The following is a 21,702-nucleotide window of genomic DNA, read 5'->3' on the forward strand; positions in this document are numbered from 1 at the left end:
GATGGCCAGAGGGCGTTATTGGATTACATGTTAACTGATAGGCGTGTAAGAGAGACTTTTGGATGTTAATGTGATGAGAGGGGCAACTGGAGGGATGTTGGTCACTATCTTGTGGAGGTGAAGGCGAAGATTTGTAGAGGTTTTCAGAGAAGAATGAATGAATGTTGGGGAGAAGAGAGTGGTGAGAGTAAGTGAACTTGGAAAAGAGATTTGTGTGAGGAAGTACCAGGAAAGACTGAGTGCAGAACAGCAAAAGGTGACAGCAAATGACATAAGGGGGGTGGGGGAAGTATGGGATATATTTTGGGATGCAGTGATGGCTTGTGAAAAAGATGCATGTGGCATGAGAAAGGTGCGAGGTGGGCAGATTAGAAAGGGTAGTGAATGGTGTGATGAAGAAGTAAGATTGTTTGTGTATGAGAAGAGAGAGGTGTTTAGACTATTTTTGCAGGGAAGTAGTGCAAATGACTGGGAGATATATAAAAGAAAGTGGCAGGTGGCCAAGAGAAAGGTGTTTGGACTATTTTTGCAGGGGAGTAGTGCAAATGACTGGGAGATGTATAAAAGAAAGAGGCAAGAGGTCAAGAAAAAGGTGCAAGAGGTGAAAAAGAGGGCAAAGGACTGTAAACTGAAAATACTTTTATACACTTCCTACCCAAAGCAATCTTCCCCACAATGCATTGGCTGAAGGCATCAACTGATATTTCCTGGGAAGTAATGCAACCTCCCTCCTTTATTTTTTCCTATCACTTCCAAACAGTTTTCCACCCTAGACAGACTAAGTTAAGTTCTTTTCTGTATATCGTCTCATCACTCCAACAATGTCTGGGTTGCAATCTAAAAACTGGTCCCAAAATTCTTGTTACTTTCTATTTGCCATCAGCTGTCTGCATTTCTGCACAGAAATCTCAGCCTCAGGCACCTGCTACTGGCTAGTTCTGGCCTCAGACTAGAGGTTACTCCTTTCTCTGTCCTGACATAACTCCTCCTGAGTTTTGCCTTTTGCCAGTTCTCTGTCACTCCAAAGGAAAACTTTTGAACTCCTTTCTGGAATTTTTTTACTTTAAAAGTACCTCATGGCTGTACATTTTCACATCAAATGTTACCCTATGTGGCCTTCCCCCAATGTCCTGTGTGTATTTGCCCATTCTCCAAACTTTTTTTGTTTCTCCACTTGCTTCTGTTAAATTCATTTCCTGGAGTAACTCCAGGACCTTCTGCGCTTCTCTGGTTACTCTTTCCCCATTATTTGGCAGGTGATGTTCCACCTGCCCCAAGATTATTATTGACTTATGCCTGGTTACCTTCCTCTGCATGGTTTCCCTAAATAGTGACTCATCTATGTGATTTCTTGCACTCAAAATGTCTTCCTCTTTATCTCTCTCTTTATCTAAAATTTGTATTTTCATAGCCACACATTTGTCCCAGACAGGATATACCTTTTTACTTTTTTCATCCAATCTCGTACACATTTTCTTAACTGACCTGTCTCTGACTGCATCTGCCATCCCCTCAATGGGCCTGCACAACATTTCATTGTCTAACCATTTCAAGATTTCTAAGCTTGTGTTCTTCGGTCACTTTAACTTCTTCCATGGAGCAGTCATTTTCCACTTCGAGTATGCATCTTCGTAGTTAACTATTTGAACTCTGCAGGGAGGAAATTTCATACTCGAGGAGTCCTACCTCTTTAACATTTCATACTCAAGGGGTCCCACATCTTGAACATTTTCTATCATACAACTCAAATCTATGTATCCTGTCAGCATTAACCAAGTCCTCAGTCATTCTATCCCATTCAGCCACCACTCTTTACTATAAAAGTATTTCCTTAACTCATATTTAACTGTTTCTTACTTAATTTCATGTAATGTCCTCTCACTGATCTATAAGTACATCTCTCATAGAACTGTTCAGTGTCCATGTCAACAATCTTTTTAAATAATCAGTTAACCCCTCACTCTTCTCTCTTGCTAGGTGGGCAAATTATGTCACCAGCCTTTCCCTGCAACTTAACTTTCTTAAATCTGGTACCATTTTTATTGTCCTCCTCTGGACCTCCTCTATGAGCTCTTTGTGCTTCTTTAGAAATGGTGACCATACTATGCTTCTATTCTTGTTCTGCCTGAAGTAGAATATGAACTGCTTGATAATTATTTCCATATCCATATACTTGTAGGCAATTCTGATGTTGGCAATAATTATTTCCTTATCCATATACTTGTAGGCTACTCTGATGCTGGCAATAATTATTTCCTTATCCATATACTTGTAGGCTACTCTGATGCTGGCAATAATTATTTCCTTATCCATATACTTGTAGGCTATTCTGATATTTGCCAACTGACAGTTTGCCTCCTCAAGTATTCTTACTACTTGACTCTGGTGACAGATGGGAAACAGTGTCAACTCCCCAAGTCCTTCTCACACACATCATCCTGAAGCTTATTCCCTGCTGGATAATAATCACATTAAGGCCTTTCATTTCATCCCAACCTCACTGCTTAAAACTTGCTTGGGCTGAATTCATCAACCATGCATTAGACCAACTTTGGAGTCCGTTAAAGCCATTTTAGAAATGGATGCAATCCTTCTTGCATCATTTGAAAAGGTTCCTCTTTTTGTGTTTCCTTAGGTGTGGTGACCAAACCTGAGAAGCATATTCTAGTTTGGCCTTATGTAGGATATGAATAGCTTGCTATATATTTCCTTATCCATATATTTGTAGGCTACTCTGATATTTGCCAACAGTGTGTTTATCTCAACTATTCTCCTAATATGGGACTCTAACAACAGATTAGGGGCAATATTAACTCCTAAGTCCTTCTCACCCAAAGAATCCTAAGGCATATTTCCTACTAGATGATGATAATAGCAAGGCCTTCTTTTGCTCTGTCCCATCCTCATTATTTCTTATTTGCTCAGGTTTAATTCCATCACCTATGTTTCATACCAAATTTGGAATTTGTTTAAGTAACTTTGTAAGCTAATGCAATCCTCCTCTGTTTCACATTCATGACCATAGCATCTGTAAACATATCTAAGTAGAAATCCAAAACTTTATGCAAATCATTTGCATAAATTAAGCAGAGTGACAGTTTTAGAAATGAACCCTGTGGCACTCCGGTTGGCACCTCAACCCATTTGTAAAAGGCACTTTTAACATACATCCCTTGTTCTCTCCCACCAAGATAACCTATCCATTGAAGAAGCTTTCCCCTAATACCTGCCTGTTGATTCAGTTTCTTAATCAGCCTCCAATGCAGTGCAGTGTATCTTTCTTATCTCTCCCCCTTCCTCAATTTTTCATTTTTTCTTGAACATACATGCCGAGGTAACACTCGTTCTTTTAACGTTTCTTTCTTATGCTGCAAATGCAACTGTGTCAGTTCAGCCTATATACAATATCCAGCATGATACTACACAATAAAGTAAGAAGATTTGCAATGTACAAATTAATCAGTCCACGGAAAAAGTGGATGACACCTCTAAGATATTCATCACAATGAACAAGTTTTGGCAGATATAAAGTTACTACACATGAAATCATGACAGAAAAGGTAAAATCATACCACAAACACTTGAAAAATATATGCACAAATCAAATCTATCAACTAGGCATAAATTCATTTTGGCCTAAGCATTAAAAACAATCATAAACTGTTATATAAAAGGTTAGTCAATAACCATCTCTATAATTCAGAAGAAAACTCTAATCACTAACAAAATTCTGATGACCTGTTCAACACATAAACCTAAACAGGGCTTCTATCAACAGTGTTATGGAAGCATGGAATGTAGAGTACCCCTACCCTCTTCAGTGTTATGGAAGTTAAGTATATTTAAAGATCCTCTCATCCCTCAGCATATCATACGGAAACATCTTGAACAGTTGTGCTATTCAAATATGAGGTTGGATGTGTACCCAGTAGTATTATGAGATTTATATTCTTTCATCAATGCCATGAACTCTGCAAATGAAGGTCTCATTTTGTTACAGCATATTTAACTTTATTCTTCCCTTCAGTGTTAATCAGATTTCACAGATAAACAGTTATCTATAAGGGTACAAAAGTCAAATTTGTTAATCACAAAAAAAAAGTACATAAGTGGGATGAAAATTTAATGATTCTGAAACAGCTTGTTGTTCTGGTACAAAATATTCAACACTCACCAAGTACCACTTTTTCTCATACTGATATCAATATACAACTGGTATCCTCATGGATTTGGTCCTTCGTCTTCTACATCATTTCCGCCATACTGACTGTAAATTTATGAAATATCAAGGTAAGTAGGCAAGTTAAATGTTCAGACAGCACCACAGCCAAACTGACTATATGGCACTGAGCAACTCTTGCTATTACATTCTTAAACCTTTCACAATAATGCTGAAAGTTACCAAGTAATTTCATCCATAAGTGTATTTGTTGAGAAACAGTACATTTCAGTTTAAAATATCTGACTCTTGTAATAGATTTCAAGTGGAAACAAATGCTCTTTAAAGAATGTGTTTCATCAAATATTCTTAGCATTCAATATATTTATGTTTGACTTATAATCATAATACTGAAAATGTTTATTTTCTATCAAACTACCATGTCTTTAATCAAATATCTTCTAAGTGCCTATTTTGATATGAGAAGAGCACTGTTGATGCAATCTATTTTCTGAGATGTTAATCATAAATTATTTTCTATGTACATTACTGCAGAATAACTTTGTTAGGATAATAGTCAGCTGCAGGAATATTTTTGACAGTGACTGGAGAGTCAGTTAAATCATATTTTGGTAAATAACCAATTAATTGACAACAACATTCATATCATCATGGAAAAAAAAAAAAAAAAGACATCCATTCAAATCAAATTTCAACCACCATCTTTTCATTTCTAGAACTGTTTCAGAAGCTTTAGGCTTACAGCACTTTGCAATAACTTTGAAATACCCTTTACATTGGTATCTGAAGTACACCTCGTGTCTCCTGAACAGCAAAGTTCAAAAGACTGAGCAGATGTAAACACTTGAAATGAGAGCATAATCTACTCCACCTGATGGTTTAAGTCCATCTATGGCTGTAACTCCATCTATGGCTGTAACTAACATAGTGACCAAAAATCATCATAAAAAGAATGCCACTAGGAAGTTAAAGTTTGATACACTGACATTTTTTATCAATAAAATGTAATATTGTATCTGACACTCTTGAAGATAGAGCTAAACAATATGTACTGGAACTATTATGCAAAAGTCTAAGCCTATGATTTCAGTTAAAGATCTTTTATGATAAAATTTTTGACAGAAGCTAAGCCTATGATTTCAGTTAAAGATCTTTTATGATAAAATTTTTAACATGCACTGGAACTATTATGCAGTCTAAGCCTATGGTTTCAGTTTAAAGATCTTTTATAATAAAATTTTGTAATCCATCAAAATACTGAATTTCCAGATATGCTTCAACATACAAAGTGAATAATGAAATAAGTAATCATACAGTAGCACATGGAACCATATTCTGCTTTTTCCAAAATTCAAATTTTGCATTGGTAAGTCACATTTTCGCCTTGGTCATCAATATATGCATTACTGCTGAAGTTGAAAGGATAACTGTTCTTTAGTTATATTCACAGTGCAATATCACTGGTCTGCAAAGCATTGAATTTCAAACTGCTTTCTCTTTACATGCTTCACTAAACTCATAAATTTGTTTTTCCTTTCTTCATCTTCCCATTATGTATACTTGATGAAGCAACCCATACCCCTTTCATATTTTTTTCTTTTCAATTTATACAAAAAAGGCATATGGCTTCATTTAGAAGATATATAAAGACCAAAATACATTTTTCCTGTAAACTAGAACACTAGTATCGATTCCACTTCTCCAATAGCTAATTCTATAGGGAAATTCTCCAGCTAAAGTTTTCTGTATCGCTAATGACTATTAGGTCTTTGACACGTGGGTGCAAGGATAGTAAACACTAAAATAAGATGAGGAATATTTTGCAAATGCTCACCATGCTGACTGTGGGGAAAAGACACACAATCAGGTCCTAATCAAATATGAGGAGTTCAATTACTGTAACTTATAAGTGGAAAGAAAAAAAAAATCTATTTCCCATACTCATTCGCCAACTCCAGCATCAGCAAGGTAGCACAAGGAAACAGATGAGAAATAGCTCAACCCACCCACATAAACATGTATGTACATACATATATATTCCTGGGTAATCATATGGGAGGGTATTGACTGAGAGGGTCAAAAATGTACAGAGCATCATATTGGGAAAGAGCAGTGTGGTTTCAGAAGTGGTATAGGATGTGTGGATCAGGTGTTTGCTTTGAAGAATGTACATGAGAAATACTTAAAATATAGATGGATTTGTACGTAGCATCTATGGATCTGGAGAAGGCATATGATAGAGTTGAGAGAGATGCTTTGTGGAAGGTATTTAGAGTATATGGTGTAGGAGGTAAGTTGCTAGAAGCAGTGAAAAGTTTTTATCAACGAGGTAAGGCATGTGTACGAGTAGGAAGAGAGGAAAGTGATTGGTTCTCAGTGAATGTCAGTTTGCAGCAGGGGTGAGTGATGTCTCCATAGTTGTTTAATTTGTTTATGGATGGGGTTGTTAGGGAGGTGACTGGAAGAGTTTTGGAGAGGGGTAAGTATGCAGTCTGTTGGGGATGAGAGGGCTTGAGAAGTGAGTCAGCTGTTGTTCACTGATGATACAGCGCTGGTGGCTGATTCATGTGAGAAACTGCAGAAGCTGGTGACTGAGTTTGGTAAAGTGTGTGAAAAAAGAAAGTTGAGAGTAAATGTGAATAAGAGCAAGGTTATTAGGTACAGTAGGGTTGAGGGACAAGTCAACTGAGAGGCAAGTTTAAATGGAAAAAAACTGGAGGAAGTGAAGTGTTTTAGATATCTGGGAGTGGATTTGGCAGCGGATGGAACCATGGAAGCGGAAGTGAATCATAGGGTGGGGGAGGGGGTGAAAGTTCTGGGAGCGTTGAAGAATGTGTAGAAGTCAAGAACATTATCTCCAAAAGCAAAAATGGCTATGTTTGAAGGAATAGTGGTTCCAACAATGTTGTATGGTTGCAAGGTGTGGGCTATGGATAGAGTTGTGCGCAGGAGGGTGGATGTGTGAGGTGGTTTGATCGAGTAAGTAATGCAAGGGTAAGAGAGATGTGTGGAAATAAAAAGAGAGTGGTTGAGAGAGCAGAAGAGGGTTTTGAAATGGTTTGGGCACATGGAGAGAATGAGTGAGGAAAGATTGACCAGGAGGACATATGTGTCGGAGGTGGAGGGAATGAGAAGTGGGAGACCAAACTGGAGGTGGAAAGATGGAGTGAAAAAGATTTTGAGTGATCGGGGCCTGAACATGCAGGAGGGTGAAAGGCGGGCAAGGAATAGAGTGAATTGGATCGATGTGGTATACCGGGGTCGACGTGCTGTCAATGGATTGAATCAGGGCATGTGAAGCGTCTGGGGTAAACCAGAAAGTTGTGTGGGGCCTGGATGTGGAAAGGGAGCTGTGGTTTCGGGCATTATTACATGACAGCTAGAGACTGAGTGTGAATGAATGGGGCCTTTGTTGTCTTTTCCTAGCGCTACCTCACACACATGAGGGGGGATGGGGATGTTATTCCATGTGTGGCAAGGTGGCGATGGGAATAAATAAAGGCAGACAGTATGAATTATGTACATGTGTATATATGGATATGTCTGTGTGTGTATATATAAGTGTACATTGAGATGTATAGGTATGTATATTTGCATGTGTGGACGTGTATGTATATACATGTGTATGGGGGTGGGTTGGGCCATTTCTTTCGTCTGTTTCCTTGTGCTACCTCGCAAACGTGGGAGACAGCAAAAAAAAAAAGAAAGAAAAAAAATATATATATATATCATCCCTGGGGATGGGGAGAAAGAATACTTCCTATGTATTCCCTGCATGTCGTAGAAGGCGACTAAAGGGGGAGGGAGTGGGGGGCTGGAAATCCTCCCCTCTCGTTTTTTTTCAATTTCCCAAAAGAAGGAACAGAGAAGGGGGCCAAGTGAGGATACTCCCTCAAAGGCCCAGTCCTCTGTTCTTAACGCTACCTCGCTAACGTGGGAAATGGCGAAGTTTGAAAAAAAAATATATATATACATATGTGTGTGTGTGTGTGTATTATTTTATTATCTATTTTTACTTTGTCGCTGTCTCCTGCGTTAGCGAGGTAGAGCAAAGAAACACACGAAAAAATGGCCCAACCCACCCACATACACATGTATGTACATACATGTCCAAACACGCAAATATACATACCTATACATCTCAACGTATACATATATATACTCACACAGACAGACATATATACACATGTACATAATTCATAGTCTGCCTTTATTCACTGCCATTGCCACCCTGCCACACATGAAATAACAACCCCCTCCCCCCACATGTGCGTGAGGTAGCGCCAGGAAAAGACAACAAAGGCCACATTCGTTCACACTCAGTCTCTAGCTGTCATGTATAAAGCACCAAAACCACAGCTCCCTTTCCACATCCAGGCCCCACAAACTTTCCATGGTTTACCATGGTTTACCCCAGACGCTTCACATGCCCTGGTTCAATCCATTGACAGCACGTTGACCCCGGTATATCACATTGTTCCAATTCACTCTATTCCTTGCACACCTTTCACCCTCCTGCATGTTCAGGCCCCGATCACTCAAAATCTTTTTCACTCGATCTATCCACCTCCAATTTGGTCTCCCACTTCTCCTCGTTCCCTCCACTTCTGACACATATATCCTCTTGGTCAATCTTTCCTTACTCATTCTCTCCATGTGACCAAACCATTTCAAAACACCCTCTTCTGCTCTCTCAACCACACTTTATATTACCACACATCTTTCTTGCCCTTTCATTACTTACTCGATCAAACCACCTCACACCACATAATATCCTCAAACATCTCATTTCCAGCACATCCACCCTCCTCCGCACAATTCTATCTATAGCCCACGCCTCGCAACCATATAACATTGTTGAAACCACTATTCCTTCAAACATACCCATTTTTGCTTTCCAAGATACCGTTTTCAACTTCCACACATTTTTCAACACTCCCAAAACTTTTGCCCCCTCCCCCACCCCTGGGGATAGGGGAGAAAGAATACTTCCCACGCATTCCCTATGTGTCGTAGAAGGCAACGAGAGAGGGGGCTAGAAACCCCCCCTCCTTGTATTTTAACTTTCTAAAAGGGGAAACAGAAGAAGGAGTCATAGGGGGAGTGCTCATCCTCCTCAAAGGCTCAGATTGGGGTGTCTAAATGTGTGTGGATGTAACCAAGATGAGAAAAAAGGAGAAACAGGTAGTATGTTTGAGGAAAGGAACCTGGATGTTTTGGCTCTGAGTGAAACGAAGCTCAAGGGTAAAGGGGAACAGTGGTTTGGAAATGTCTTTTGGAGTATAGTCAGGGGGTGGTGAGAGGACAAGAGCAAAGGAAGTAGTAGCACTACTCCAGAAGCAGGAGTTGTGGGAGTATGTGATAGAGTATAAGAAAGTAAACTCTAAATTGATATGGGTAAAACTGAAAGTGGATGGAGAGAGATGAGTGATTATTGGTGCCTATGCACCTGGTCATGAGAAGAAAGATCATGAGAGGCAAGTGTTTTAGGGAGCAGCTGAGTGAGTGTATTAGCAGCTTTGATGCACGAGACCGGGTGATAATGATGGGTGATTTGAATGCAAAAGTGAGTAATGTGGCAGGTGAGGGTATAATTGGTGTACATGGGGTGTTCAGTGTTGGAAATGGTGAGGAGCTTGTAAATTTGTGTGCTGAAAAATGACTGGTGATTGGGAATATCTGGTTTAAAAAGAGATATACATAAGTATATGTCTGCAAGTCGGAGAGATGGCCAGATAGCGTTATTGGATTATGTGTTAATTGATAAGCTCACGAAAGACAGACTTTTGGATGTTAATGTGCTGTGAGGGGCAACTGAGGAGATGTCAGACCATTATCTAGTGGAGGCGAACGGGAATATATGTAAATGTTTTCAGAAAAGAAGAGAAAATGTTGAGATGAAGAGAGTGGTGAGAGTAAGTGAGCTTGGAAAGGAAACTTGTGTGAAGAGGTACCAGGAGAAATTGAGTGCAGAATGAAAAAAGGTGAGAGCAAAATGACGTAAGGGGAGTGGGGGAGGAATGGGACGTGTTTAGGGAAGCAGTGATGGCTCGTGCAAAAGATGCCTGTGGCATGAGAAAGGTGGGAGGTGGGCAGATTAGAAAGGGTAGTGAGTGGTGGGATGAAGCAAGATTGTTGGTGAAAGAGAAGAGAGAGGCATTTGGACGATTTTTGCAGGGAAATAGTGCAAATGACTGGGAGATGTATAAAAGAAAGGGGCAGGAAGTCAAGAGAAAGGTGCACAAGGTGAAAAAGAGGGCAAATGAGTGTTAGGGTGAGAGAGTATCATTAAATTTTAGGGAAAATAAAAAGATGTTTTGGAAGGAGGTAAACAAAGTGTGTAAGACAAGTGAACAAATGGGAACATCGGTGAAGGGGGCAAATGGGGAGGTAATAACAAGTAGTAGTGAAGTGAGAGGGAGAAGGAGTAAGTATTTTGAAGATTTGTTGAATGTGTTAGATGATAAGAGTGGCAGATATAGTGTGTTTTGGTCGAGGTGGTGTGCGAAGTGAGAGGGGTCAGGGAGAATGATTTGGTAAACAGAGAAGAGATACTGAAAGCTTTGTGGAAGATGAAAGCTGGCAAGGCGGCAGGTTTGGATGGTATTGCTACGGAATTTGTCAAAAAAGGGGATGACTGTTGTTGACTGGTTGGTGAGGATATTATAAGTATGTATGGTTCATGGCGAAGAACGTGAGGATTAGCGGAATGCATGTACAGTGCCATTGTAAAAAGGCAAAGGGGATAAAGGTGAGTGTTCAAATTACAGAGGTATAAGTGTTGATTATTCCTGGGAAATTATATGGGAGAGTATTGATTGAGAGGGTAAAGGAATGTACAGAGCATCAGAATGGGGAGGAACAGTGTGGTTTCATTAGTGGTAGAGGATGCGTGGATCAGGTGTTTCCTTTGAAGAATGTATGTGAGAAATACTTAGAAAACAGATGCATTTGTATGTAGCATTTATGCATCTGGAGAAGGCATATGATAGAGTTGACAGAGATGCTTTGTGGAAGGTATTAAGAGTATATGATGTGGAAGGTAAGTTGCTAGAAGCAGTGAAAAGTTTTTATCGAGGATGTAAGGCATGTGTACTAGTAGGAAGAGAGGAAAGTGATTGGGGCAAGTGAGTAGTCCCCAGTGAGGATGGGTTTATGAAAAAGGGGAGGTGAGAAAGGTGAATGGAAGGGCCTTTCAACGAGAAGCATGTTTAAGACATGTTTTGGGGTGGGATGGGCCTGGGAGGTGAAGTATTTGCTGTTTGAAGATAACATGGCTCTGGCACAAAACTCCAGAAAGTGGTGCCTGATACTGATAATGAGTATGAAAAGAGACAATCAAGAGTAAATGTGAAAAAAGTTAGGTCATTAAATGCAGCAGGGAGATGAGACTGGTCCTATCTGTCTATCTTTATCTTTGATGCCCATTCCTTTCAAGAACTCCCTCACGGATATGGCCACAGCAAAAGAGTCTCCATAACTGGTGATCTCCAGTGCAGCTTTTTGCCTTTAGTGCCTCACCCTTAACATACCACTAGCAAAGGGCAACTCTTAGTACAGTGTTTCCAGAGGTTCAAACCTAATGTTCTTATAGACTGCTTTTACCAAGAAACAGAATGGTCAATGCAAATCTGAATGGAGAGAATCTGGAGGAAAAGGAGTACTTTAGGTATCAAGGATTGTTAGCTACTGTGGAATGAATCATAGGGGCTGAAGTGAATCTCAGGGTGAGAAAGGGAGCTTAGATCCTGGGAACATCAATTAGTATGTGGAAGGAAAGATCACTGTCAATTAGGGGAAAGATGGAATTTTAGAGGCACAGTAATTCTAACAATGTTGTATGGATGCAAGTCTTGGGTCTCAAGACATATGGAAAAGATGAGTGAAAAAAGACTACGTGTCCACAACAGAGGGAGGAAAGAGAAAAAGAAACTGAGGAGGAGATGGTGAGATGGAATGATGAAGCTTTGGGGTACTGAAGCAAAGACATGGTGGAAGGAAAAACGATGGGATAAAATTAATTTGATTAACATAGTATATGGTGAGGGGGGGGATGCACTGTCGTGGGCTGAAACAAGACATATGTGGTCTCTGGGGTTTGGATGGGAATGGTGGGCTCAGGTCTAAATGCATTATACAAAAATTTTTGAGTGGATGTGTGTAAGTGATACTGTTGTCTCATTCTCCCTAATGCTACCTTACTATTGTAAAAGAAACAATTATGTATGAAACAACAACAACAACAACAACAATAATAATAATAATAATAATAATAATAATAATAATAATAGTTAACATCTACAGTGACTCTAAAATTGCGAGTCGTAAGTCCTATGCTCTTACATTATCATTATTTATCACACTTAATCGCTGTTTCCTGCATCAGTGAGGTAGTGCCGGGAAACAGATGAAGAATGGTTCGTCCATTCATATAACGGATTGGATGAAGGCAAGAAAGTATGAATAAGTACATGTGTATACATGTATATGTCTGTGTATGTATATGTATGTATATGTTATGTATATGTTCATGTATGCTCTTACAATAAACAGGAAAACAACACAAATCTGATTGCATTATAAGATGAATACTGTCACAGAAAACAAGTAACAATAACACATCTAATTATCAAAATATTGACTAGTTGCTATGTTTCACTATCAAGTGGTGATACTAATTACTGGATGGCTGACCTCCTGCAGTGTACTGCAGAGTAATTGGTTGGAGGCAATTGGTGGCGGTGGCCATGGGTTACTAATACTGCTTTAACAACTGTCAAAAGGCAACTACAAATGCCCTACTAAACTTTAGAACAGATCTTAATTCACAAGGTGAATGTTTTACTTGGTTCTAGTTATGAGGAGTAATGTCATACCTAAAATAAATCTCCTTCAAAGGTAACTCAACCAGATCTTTAAACTTCTATCCCATCTTTCACTGTAATACCTACTATAAATCACCTTACAAGGCAACTAAACCAGATGTTTAAACTTTTATCCCATCTTTCTATCTAGTGCCAGCCCTGAGTATCGTACATACACTGCATATTCCAACTATGTTTTGATATATCATTTATACAAGGCTACCAAAGTCCCCTGAAGAAAGTCTATTTATCTTTGAAAATTAACAATACCATTTCAGTTGCCACACCAATCACATTATCAGCACATGAAAATATAAAATTCCCTTTTAACCTACTATAATCAACTTCAGAAAGAAAAAACATAAGGATTCACCAATATGTTTAGGTGAGTGGTCACCACATCATTGGATTTCTGAGGCTTTGGCAACATGTTCACCTTTCTTGTTTCCACTCTAATCTTATCTATGATCCAGTGCATGTCAATTAAAAAACTGGAAACAACTCTAGCAATAGAACAAGCATCAAATCTATCACTGACAGGTGCATTTCAGAAAAGCCCATTAATCACAGCCAGGATAAACATTGGGTTAAGAAGTTTTACTCCATTGGTGATATAGTCCCAATGCAATAACATAGTTCACATTTTTGATTTTATGACAACAGTACAAGAGAATGTTCTATTCAAAGAAAAGCATCTGACAACATTCTAGTAAAAAAGAAAAAATCAGTATGCAAAAGGGTATGCAAAAGTAAGATCTACGTGTAATTATTAGTCTCAAAATTTCTGACAAACTATGCAGCTAAAACACAAAATATTTCACTGGATGGCCTCTCATATCTGAATTCTTAGTTATGAAACAATCAGACACCTAAATGAATGTAAGAGTATGTTGAGGTTGTAAGATTGGACATATTCTTGTAAAAATGCTAGTTGTAGTAGTAGTATAGTAGTAGAAGTGGTGGTGGTGGTGACTGATTTATCAAAAGTTTTCTGCCACACCAAACAGCTGTGGTTGTTAAAGGACAATGATGAAAATAATAATAAAAATATAATACACATTTTCATATATAATAATAAAATGCTTTAAAATATCCCACACTTTGTATGGCATATCAGCTTCCCTTAGAATACCACACACTAGATACAATAATCATAATTGTATCTCAATATATTCTTGAGTTTAGCAGTAGTATTAATACTTGTGACACTAGTACAGTAGAAGAATTAGTAACACTAGTAATAAGCTATTAATACTAGTAGTAGAACAATAGTAGTACTACAGTAACAGTAGTAATAGTAATATTAGTAGTACAGCAGCAGTCAGATATTAGTAGTATCAATATAAACTACAGCAGCAGACTATGGTAACAGCAGCAGTGGCACAGGTTGGCACAAATGACAACTGTAATAACTGTGTGCGCAGTAGTAGTGGAAGAAAGGATTTGCATAATGAAAATTTGTACAGTACAAGAAGGGAGTTTTACAGTAGTGTGGCCCACTTTCTTAAACATTTTCTATCAATTTTCTAAACTTCTGCATGCTGTCAGCAGTGATAATTTCCTCATTCAGTTTATTCCAATCATCCAACATTCTCATAGTGTACTATAAAAGTACTTTTTATCTTTTAAAAAAAAATTCACTTAGTTTCATGTTATGGCCCTTGATTCCCACATCTCTGCAGCTTTTGAAAATCCATTCACCTCATCAAACTGGTACAAAAACTTAAAGGCTGTAATTGAGCTTCCCCTTACTCTTATTCCTCCCACAGTTAACAAATTAATGGCCTCTACCCACTTGCTACCTCTCTTAATTTGGTGCCATCATTGTTTTCCTCCTTTGGATCTTCTCTACTATATCTTATGAGCCTTTCAGAGTGGACCAAACTTGAAGCATATTCTAGTTTTGGCCTAACATATAATCTAGAACAACTTGCAAAATATTTTAATCCATCGTTTTAATTACATTTCTAATACCTGCATGCACATAATTTGTCTCCCTTACAGTTCTCTTAAGATGGGGCTATGGCAACAACACAATGTTGACTCAAGTCCATTTCACATGGCTGTTAGACATTTTCCATACTTAGACCTTTTGCTACTTTATGTCCTATTTTCATTACTTTGCATTTACTGGGTTGAATTTCATCAACCATGTATCAGAACAACTTTGCAATGTAAGTCCCCATGTAGCTTGATGTAATCATCCTCACTTTTTACTTCCCTCATGACCTCAACATAATATTACACATATTAAGGTAGGTGGCCAAGTCTGCAAGTGAATGTCTGTGTAAAACATTTATACACAAATCTAAGAAGTGTGGAGCTTTTCTAACTATATATAAAATAATCTTTGGTTACAAACTCTAATCTTTGATCACAAAGTTTTGAATGTTTCTTTAACTAATTGTTTTTCACATTTTACCGAGGTAGAAGATCAATCAGGAAACTGCTTCATTTGCATCCATTCACCCTCCAGCTGTCATGTATAATTTAATCAGTAACTACCATGTTCAAGCTTCTCAGACTATTCCACAGATTATCAGGATTGCTCTATCTGGCCTGGTTCAGCACACCAAAGGCATGTTACCCCCATACATCAAATAATAATGACAATAATAATAATCATAATAATAATAATAATAATAATAATAATAATAATAAGTTTTTATCGAGGATGTAAGGCATGTGTACGTGTAGGAAGAGAGGAAAGTGATTGGTTCTCAGTGAATGTAGGTTTGCGGCAGGGGTGTGTGATGTCTCCATGGTTGTTTAATTTGTTTATGGATGGGGTTGTTAGGGAGGTAAATGCAAGAGTTTTGGAAAGAGGGGCAAGTATGAAGTCTGTTGGGGATGAGAGAGCTTGGGAAGTGAGTCAGTTGTTGTTCGCTGATGATACAGCGCTGGTGGCTGATTCATGTGAGAAACTGCAGAAGCTGGTGACTGAGTTTGGTAAAGTGTGTGGAAGAAGAAAGTTAAGAGTAAATGTGAATAAGAGCAAGGTTATTAGGTACAGTAGGGTTGAGGGTCAAGTCAATTGGGAGGTGAGTTTGAATGGAGAAAAACTGGAGGAAGTGAAGTGTTTTAGATATCTGGGAGTGGATCTGGCAGCGGATGGAACCATGGAAGCGGAAGTGGATCATAGGGTGGGGGAGGGGGCGAAAATTCTGGGGGCCTTGAAGAATGTGTAGAAGTCGAGAACATTATCTCGGAAAGCAAAAATGGGTATGTTTGAAGGAATAGTGGTTCCAACAATGTTGTATGGTTGCGAGGCGTGGGCTATGGATAGAGTTGTGCGCAGGAGGATGGATGTGCTGGAAATGAGATGTTTGAGGAGAATGTGTGGTGTGAGGTGGTTTGATCGAGTGAGTAACGTAAGGGTAAGAGAGATGTGTGGAAATAAAAAGAGCGTGGTTGAGAGAGCAGAAGAGGGTGTTTTGAAGTGGTTTGGGCACATGGAGAGAACGAGTGAGGAAAGATTGACCAAGAGGATATATGTGTCGGAGGTGGAGGGAACGAGGAGAAGAGGGAGACCAAATTGGAGGTGGAAAGATGGAGTGAAAAAGATTTTGTGTGATCGGGGCCTGAACATGCAGGAGGGTGAAAGGAGGGCAAGGAATAGAGTGAATTGGAGCGATGTGGTATACCGGGGTTGACGTGCTGTCAGTGGATTGAATCAAGGCATGTGAAGCGTCTGGGGTAAACCATGGAAAGCTGTGTAGGTATGTATATTTGCGTGTGTGGACGTATGTATATACATGTGTATGGGGGGGGTTGGGCCATTTCTTTCGTCTGTTTCCTTGCGCTACCTCGCAAATGCGGGAGACAGCGACAAAGTATATAAAAAAAAAAAAAAAATAATATTATTAATAATAATAATGTCGCTCCTATACATCGTGATAGAGGAAAAAAGTAGTAGTATACATATCTCCTACATGCACCACAAGGTGATTAATAAGGGCAAGGGTGTAACAGGATTCCACCTGCTTCTGGCTACACTGCAAGTGAAAAGTCACCTTCGGTCCCATTGTGAAACTTCTTACTCAAAAGGATTACATCAACTCCATGCTTCTCAATGCAACACTGCCTCAAAGCTGCAGGAGACAATTAAAAACGGTCCTTGGGTTACAGTTTCCATAATGATATAAAAAAAGCGGGAGCGTTAATCACTTTTTAAGTAAATGAACAGATAATGGAACAAGGCAATGTATTCAACCAAGTATATGTTCCTGAAACTATCTCGCTAAAGCAGGAAAGGCAAAACCCATTACTACTACTACTACTAATACTAATAATAATAATAAAAAAAATAATAATGGTAACAACAAATAAAGAAAAAATTAATAATAAATACAGTAACAGTAATAAGTTCAGAATATCAACTGAGTCTGGCATTCTTTAGCTACTCTGCTCTCAGAGTAAACTTCTGGCAAAATAAAATTCAGAATATAAACAGCTTCACCAGACAAGGTCTTGCACCTAACATGTCTTTTACATAATCATATATATCTGAGATTTTCATTACTTTGTTCGTTTACTTAAAATATACATAGATCATCAGTGATTTGTTATGTCGTGTCCTACCTTGACAGACCTTACTGTCAATAAAAATTAAAGGTGAAGCAGTAATAGACAGGCACATCTATGTGTGTTTGCATGTGCTCATTCTAAACTGGTTCAAGTAAATCAAAAACAAGCAAGTGATTCAAGAATATGGTGGTAGCCATAAGGAAAATGAAACCCAAAGATCTAAGCACTTTTGTATTAATTCAAATCTTTGTTTCATTTTCCTTACGGCTACCAACATATTCCTGAATCACAAGTTTGTTTATGATTTATCTGAACCAACTTAAACTGAACACAGGAAAAGATACACAAATAAGCTTGTCTGTTGCTGCTCCACCTTTAATTCTCATCACAGGTAAGGTATAACTATGCAGGACACATGGCAGATGACAATTTACTGATGATCTAAGTCATAAGTAAAAGAAAAAAAAGAGGTAATAATGACCACATTATTAACCCTTTCATTGAGCCAAGCCAAATTTTTGGCTTGAAACCTTCAAATCCTCATTTAAATTCCTACCAATGTACATACATGTCCCTGGCAACCTAATTATATAACTGGAAAAACATCACACACCATAGACACCCCTGAATAATCAGAGAAAGTGTAACTCTGTCATTTCGTAAATCACACATTACAGACATCCCTGAATCATCACAGAAATTGTAACTAAGTTTTGAGGGCACAATGTATGGAATCACTATCATATACAATTCTACAGGACAAGACTTTCTTACGTAATGCTGTTATAGTTTAGACAAATATGTTGATCTTTTTAAAATAATGTTGTTTGTAAATGATAAGTGAATAATGCATAATGTAAGAAATAAGTATGACTTCATGCCTGGTAACCTAAGAGAGAGTGTAATGTGTCTGGGTGCATATGTTCAAGAAATAAGGGGGGGATGCCATTTGCTCTACTACACCCTCCCACTTCAATTAAGAGAAAAGCATACCCCCTTTAGGAGTACTTTCTTTAATAATATGTAACACATTTTATAGATATTCCATAGATTCTATTTTTAATTCCAATTTTTTTGCACATGAGGCAATTACCTTATCAGAACCCCTGTACAGTGAAAGGGTTAAACAATTAATCACATACAGTTAAGTGTGAACTTGGACAACTTTTGCTAAACTTATCAAGTTTCCAATTAAGTGCAATAAGTGTGGATCTCTTTCTTTTTTCACTTTATCGTACTCACGAATACATAGAAAAAAAGAAAGAAAATGAAAAATAGGTAGCTCTGTGTACCTAATAAACTTCTAGTAAAGGGGAATGGATTTACCTATAAAACAGATAATCAAACAAGTATATGATACTGGAGAAACATATTCACAAGTCCACTTACTACATAATTCATTTCATTCTGGACACCTAACTATGCTTTTTAAAGATGGAGGCTGGTAGCGGTAACCATTCCAGTAAGAATGAACATACGAGTCACAACCACATAAAATGAAAATTCAAATCAGAATAGCATCATCTCAAATGGTTGCTGCATTTGGATACAATTATTATTCTTACATTATTACTACTAATGATTAAAATCAGAAAGTGTGTGTTTGTGTGTGTGTGTGTGTGTGTGTGTGTGTGTGTGTGTGTGTGTGTGTGTGTGTAAGGGCAATACGTATACTCGAAGAGTTGGGCATACCTGCCCATTTTACTATCCTGAAGGGATGGCAACCCTAGATATGCAAATATTCCTCAAACAGTTGCCGGACAGAAGCTGCATGTCTCTTATCCAAAACAAAAAAAAACTGGGAATGGAGTTATTGATGACTGATACATATTTAAAGTAAATATAATATCCTTATTGAGCATGCTTGTTAACATCATGTGAAAGAAAATACCAATATACTGAGAGTATATGAATTACTAAAATTAACTGCACCACAGTCTTTAATCCATTCACTGTGGCAGTTATATATATGTCATAGTATTTTAATTTCTGTTCACTTTGGCTGGAGCAAGTACGATAATACTATTCAAATTGCCTGCCTCTTCCTTAATGTGAAACGTACAGCCTAAGATTACCTCAGCACCTAAGCAATGACAATAAATGCTAGGGCAAAAATTTTGTTTATACAGAGATCAGTCTGCATAAAATTGTCAAGAAGACCTGCACAGGATTTATGCTCTCTCATCGTCATAACTTGTGAAGCTGTGATGCTCTTAATGTCATAATAGATATTAGTGGTGAAAACCTTTAGTCATAATAATTGTTGTGCAGAAACACTTCCAAAAATACCACATATCTCTGCATAAGCCTTACAGCACTCCTGGTATACCTCAAACACCTATCAGTAGAACAGCTAAGTGAATGGATGTAGCACAGGTCTATAATTTTTCATCACTTTGAGCTAAATATCATTATGCAGTTACACCACAAGTGAAAAGTCCCCTTTCAGGGAGGTTGTAGCAATCAGTGGATGAAAAGGAGTGGTCTTGTCAAGGGGCTCGCTACTACAAAGGTGTTATTATTTCCATGCTAATGACTGAAGTGCAGTTTTGCAGCTGAATGAGCCCCATGCAAGGAATCCTAGGATTTATAATAATCATGATAAGCAAAATTAAATTCCACTTACTCATAAAAACAAATTTAAGAGATATATCTAATGAATGTCTTAACACACACTGTACAGTAGTTATATAAAGACTGCCACAGTGAAGGGTTAATGGAAAAACTATTTGCATTCTAACAACTTCATTTTAGCAAAATGGGACTACCAATGAAATTCCATTAAACTGGGTAATTTTTTCTATATCTTCTACAAGAATATTGGCATGTATGAAAGAAGTCTTGAAGTCCAAGCATGTCCATAGAGCTTGCAGAAACCTAAAAACACTGTACATGCATTTGAAGAAGGCTTTAAGACAAGACAGATCAAAGAACAGAAGATGAGGGAACTCAACTTTAATAATTACTGCACGACTGAAATCTGCTTAGTGTATATATGCTAGGCTAAAAAAAAAAAAAAAAAGAAATATATATATCATATATTTATATTTATTTTGCTTTGTCGCTGTCTCCCGCGTTGGCGAGGTAGCGCAAGGAAACAGACGCAAGAATGGCCAAACCCGCCCACACACACATGTATATACATACATGTCCACACATGCACAATATACATACCTATACATCTCAATGTACACATATATATACACACACAGACATATACATATATACACATGTACATAATTCATACTGTCTGCCTTTATTTGTTCCCATTGCCACCTCGCCACACATGGAATAACAACCCCCTCCCCCCTCATGTGTGTGAGGTAGCGCTAGGAAAACACCAAAGGCCCCATTCGTTCACACTCAGTCTCTAGCTTTCATGTAATAATGCACCGAAACCACAGCTCCCTTTCCACATCCAGGCCCCACACACTTTGCATGGTTTACCCCATATGCTTCACATGCCCTGGTTCAATCCATTGACAGCACGTCGACCCCGGTATACCACATCGTTCCAATTCACTCTATTCCTTGCACGCCTTTCACCCTCCTGCGTGTTCAGGCCCCGATCACTCAAAATCTTTTTCACTCCATCTTTCCACCTCCAATTTGGTCTCCCACTTCTCGTTCCCTCCACCTCTGACATATATATCCTCTTGGTCAATCTTTCCCCACTCATTCTCTCCATGTGACCAAACCATTTCAAAACACCCTCTTCTGCTCTCTCAACCACACTCTTTTTATTTCCACACATCTCTCTCACCCTTACATTTCTTACTCGATCAAACCACCTCACACCACATATTGTCCTCAAACATCTCATTTCCAGCACATCCAACCTCCTGCACACAACTCTATCCATAGCCCACGCCTCGCAACCATACAACATTGTTGGAACCACTATTCATTCAAACATAGCCATTTTTGCTTTCCGAGATAATGTTCTCGACTTCCAAACATTCTTCAAGGCTCCCAGAATTTTCGCCCCCTCCCCCACCCTATGATTCACTTCCGCTTCCATGGTTCCATCCGCTGCCAGATCCACTCCCAGGTATCTAAAACACTTCACTTCCTCCAGCTTTTCTCCATTCAAACTTACCTCCCAATTGACTTGACCCTCAACCCTACTGT

General features: G+C 38.5%; 1 protein-coding gene across 2 annotated transcripts in view; it reads right to left on the bottom strand.

Annotated features, from left to right (window-relative positions):
• Positions 1–21,702, bottom strand: part of LOC139750814 (uncharacterized) — a 165,923-nt gene that overhangs the window by 59,165 nt on the left and 85,056 nt on the right. Inside the window, exon 2 of one of the 2 annotated variants that reach the window (XM_071665579.1) lies at positions 4,175–4,267. The exons of the other annotated variant lie outside the window; for it this stretch is intronic. Within the exon in view, the coding sequence (XP_071521680.1) occupies positions 4,175–4,194 (20 nt within the window). The 5' untranslated portion in view covers positions 4,195–4,267. The remainder of the gene's footprint in view (positions 1–4,174; positions 4,268–21,702) is intronic. 2 annotated transcript variants of the gene reach the window in all.

Source organism: Panulirus ornatus, chromosome 10, assembly GCF_036320965.1.
Source record: "Panulirus ornatus isolate Po-2019 chromosome 10, ASM3632096v1, whole genome shotgun sequence".
Classification (NCBI taxonomy): domain Eukaryota; kingdom Metazoa; phylum Arthropoda; class Malacostraca; order Decapoda; family Palinuridae; genus Panulirus; species Panulirus ornatus.